General features: G+C 48.4%; 1 protein-coding gene across 1 annotated transcript in view; it reads right to left on the bottom strand.

Moving 5' to 3' along the window:
* The window catches only part of CNDP1 (carnosine dipeptidase 1), a 52,071-nt gene extending 49,351 nt beyond the window's left edge, over positions 1-2,720 (bottom strand). Inside the window, exon 1 of the mRNA XM_017866131.1 lies at positions 2,469-2,720. Within this exon, the coding sequence (XP_017721620.1) occupies positions 2,469-2,492 (24 nt within the window). The 5' untranslated portion in view covers positions 2,493-2,720. The remainder of the gene's footprint in view (positions 1-2,468) is intronic.
* Between the last annotated feature and the right edge of the window lie 1,029 nt (positions 2,721-3,749).

Raw genomic sequence — 3,749 nt, 5'->3', positions numbered from 1 at the left:
CCTCCCAGGTTCACGCCATTCTCCTGCCTCAGCCTCCCGAGTAGCTGGGACTACAGGCGCCCGCCACCTCGCCCGGCTAGTTTTTTGTATTTTTTAGTAGAGACGGGGTTTCACAGTGTTAGCCAGGATGGTCTCGATCTCCTGACCTCGTGATCCGCCTGTCTCGGCCTCCCAAAGTGCTGGGATTACAGGCTTGAGCCACCGCGCCCGGCTGACACTTTTCAAAAGAAGACATATGTGTGGCCAACAAGTATATGAAAAAAAGCTCAATATCACTGATCGTTAGAGAAATGCAAACCAAAACCACAATGAGATACCATCTCACATCAGTCAAATAAGTGTATTAAAAAGTCAAAAAATAACAGATGCTGGCAAGGTTGCAGAGAAAAGGGAACACTTACACATTGTTGGTGGGAGTATAAAATGGTTCAATTATTGTGGAAAGCAGTATGGCAATTCCCAAGCAGCTAAAAACAAAACAACCGTTTGACCCAGTAATCCCATTACTAGGTTATACACTCAGAGGAATATAAATCATTCTACTATAAAGACACATGCATGAGAATGTAAACTGCAGCACTATTCACAATAGCAAAGACGTGGAATCAACCTAAATGTCCATCAATGATAGACTGCGTAAACAAAATGTGGTACATCTACACCATGGGGAATACTATGCAGCCATAAAAAAGAATGAGATCATGTCCTTTGCAGGAACATGGATGGAGCTAGAGGCCATCATCCTTAGCACAGTAACGCAGGAACAGAAAACCAGATACTGCATGTTCTCATTTGTAAGTGGGAGCTAAATGATGAGAACACATGGACGCATAGAGGGGAACAACACACGGGGGCCTATTGGAGGGTGGAGGAAGGGAGGAGCGAGAGGATCAGCAAAATAACTAATGAGTACTAGGCTTAATACCTGGGTGATGAAATAATCTGTACAACAAATTTCCCTGACACAAATTTACCTTTGTAACAAACCTGCACATGTGCCCCTACACCTAAAACAAAAGTTAAAAAAAGTAAAAGAATAGCAAAGGGGAAAATACATATTACAATCTCTTCCTCTCTTTCGTATCAAAGGGTATTATATTGAGTCCAAAAGAAATTATTTCCTTTCTTTTTTGAGACAGGGTCTTACTCTGCCTCCCAGGCTGGAATGCAGTGGTGTGATCATGGCTCACTGCAGCCTCGACCTCCCAGGTTCAAGCCATCCTCCCACCTTGGTCTCCTGAGTAGCTGAGAACACAGGCATGCTCTACCCTGCCTGGCTACTTTTAAAGTCAGGGTCTCACTATGCTGCCCAGGCCAGTCTTGAACTCCTGGGCTCAGGCGACCCTCCTACTTTGGCCTCCTGAAGTGTTAGGATTGCAGGCATAAGCCACCACGCCCAGCCAGGGAAATTATTTCCTTTCATATTGCTTTTAACGTTCATGTTTTGAATAGATACTATCATGACACAGTTTAAAACTTTTTAAAAGACAGACAGTATTCAGTGAAATGTCCTCTTCTAACCCTCACCCCAGTGCCCTGGCCAGTCATGGGTTCTTAAAAAAAAAAAAAAAAGTCAGCAATAGAAAGCATGGCCAGGCCATGGGGTGAGGTTCTCTCTCTCAGAGCAGCGATTTTGCAGCATGGTCTGGGAGTCTCGTGGTCTTGCAGGTGGGCAAAGACCACTTCTAGAATCCGGTTGTGGTCAGGTCGCCGCCTGCCTTCTCACTGTGTCTCTAGCCTCGCATTTGCATGTATTTGTTTCAGTATGTCTTTTGAGGGTCTTTTGAGAGTCTTCTACATATCAACCTTCCACAAAATTCTGAACATTTCTGTGTGTGTGTATGTGCGTGTTTGCAATGGAAATAAAAAGGGTCCATGAATTTTATCTTTCCAAGTAGTCTGGGACACAATCCCACAAAACCTCACAGCCAAAGACACCTGCCTGCTTGTTTTCCTAGAGAGAAGCCTTCCTGCCACACCCACACTCAGGTCTGCACCTGAGCCATGGAAACCTCCCCGAGAAAGGCCTGGGGTGATTTAGCCTGGTGATTTAGTTCTCGTAAACAAGCCCTTAAGCCGGGAAACTGGGACCAGGGCAAACAGCACACTGTTACCATTATTTAGGCAAATTCTTCCAGGAGAAAACTCATTTTTTTAAGAGAAAAAGTACAGAAAAAAATTGATTTAAGAAGACTGAGTTCAGGAACAATTTGAATATGAACTACTTGACAATAATGCCATTTAATTATTGTTAAGAACACACAACCACCCAAAAGCATTACTGATAAAATATAATTCCAAATACCACGTTCCTCGGCCAAGACAGCACCTGAGAACACCATGAGGAGCAGCATCTGGGGCCATGCTGGGTGCCCGACCTACCCACCTGGGCTTAACACACGTGCTCCTGGGACAAATGGAAGTCTGGCGCCCAGTGCACAGACTCTGAGGGTGGAGGTCCTACTCACCATTCTCCCGAGTTTGGGATCCATTAGGCTGGAGTTCTGAAGCCTCTAGCAACTTTCCCAACCTCCAAAAGATGTGGCAGAGTTAGTCCCATCAAAGCCCCGAGAGGGTGACATTAAATATCTCTCTGTGCCCTGACCCACGTTGTCCCCCGGAAGGAAGACGAGGCTGGTATAGTGGAGCTATTCACATCTGGAGAACAAAGCGGCTTCGGAGGTATTCATTCAGCTCAACTGCAGAGGAAGAGACAATGCATCTCACATGCACAGACACAGGATGAGGCAGTGGCCCCAAAGTCACGTGATGTCACTGGAAGCCAGCAGCTGGGCTCGGCCTGCGACTCCCCGGGTTCTTCTTTGGGGGTATATGTGTATCATCTCTGCGACAGAGCGGGCCCTGACCAGCAGGCAGAGCCGAGCCAGCGGCATAGCCCCCTCAGGTGACAGCCCCCTCACGTGACGGGCCCCCACACGCTGTGGCTGTGGGCCCTCGTGATGGAATGTGACGGCTGAGGATTAGCTTCCTAGGGCTGTGCAGGGGCCGAGGGGAGAGTTTCCCCCGCTCTCTGAAGGGTCGCTGAAAAATCTTGCACAAGGCAGTTGAATTGGAGAAAAGGCGTACAGATTGATTTGATCCTGGTTTTACGTGACATGGGAGCCTTCAGAATGAAGGACCAATACCCAGTGGGGCTGGGAAGCTGAGTCACCTTCCTGAGGTTCCACAAGGAGTGGCGGCTTGGAGAAAAGAGGACTTCAGCTGAGGACAATCAAGGCTCACTAGGGACGATTCCGTGGGCTTGACGAGTACACCGCAGTCTTCGGCCAAGTCTGCTGGGCCGCAGAGCAGACAGTGGCCTTGACAAGTCTGTCCGGCATGTTCGATGTCAGCCTTCCTTCCTGAGACACGGGTTCAGTGAACGACAACTCAGGGAAGGGACCACCTTTCTTCTTTGGTGGGTCAGACTTGAAGGAGATAAGGACACTTCAGGATCTCCGGGAGAGACGGTGGGGGTGGGGGAGCGAGAGGCCTTGAAACTCCTTTTCAGTTCAATTGGCACAAAGCACCATATTTTGGGGTATTGGCTTCTGAGCCCAATATCTGCTCTAAAAAGCACCCTACACTGGTGGCTTAAGCAACAGAAATTGGTCTCAGTTTTGGAGACTGGAAGTCTGAGATGAAGGTGTGGGCAGGGCAGGTTTCTCCTGAGGCCGAGTGGGAAGGGCGTGTTCCAGGCCTCAGTCTGCGTGGCTGCTGGCCGTCCTTGGCATCCCTTGTCTCGTAGA

This window comes from Rhinopithecus bieti, unplaced genomic scaffold, assembly GCF_001698545.2.
Source record: "Rhinopithecus bieti isolate Rb0 unplaced genomic scaffold, ASM169854v2 scaffold_84002, whole genome shotgun sequence".
Lineage (NCBI taxonomy): Eukaryota > Metazoa > Chordata > Mammalia > Primates > Cercopithecidae > Rhinopithecus > Rhinopithecus bieti.
This window is presented reverse-complemented; position numbering and strand designations above follow the sequence as displayed.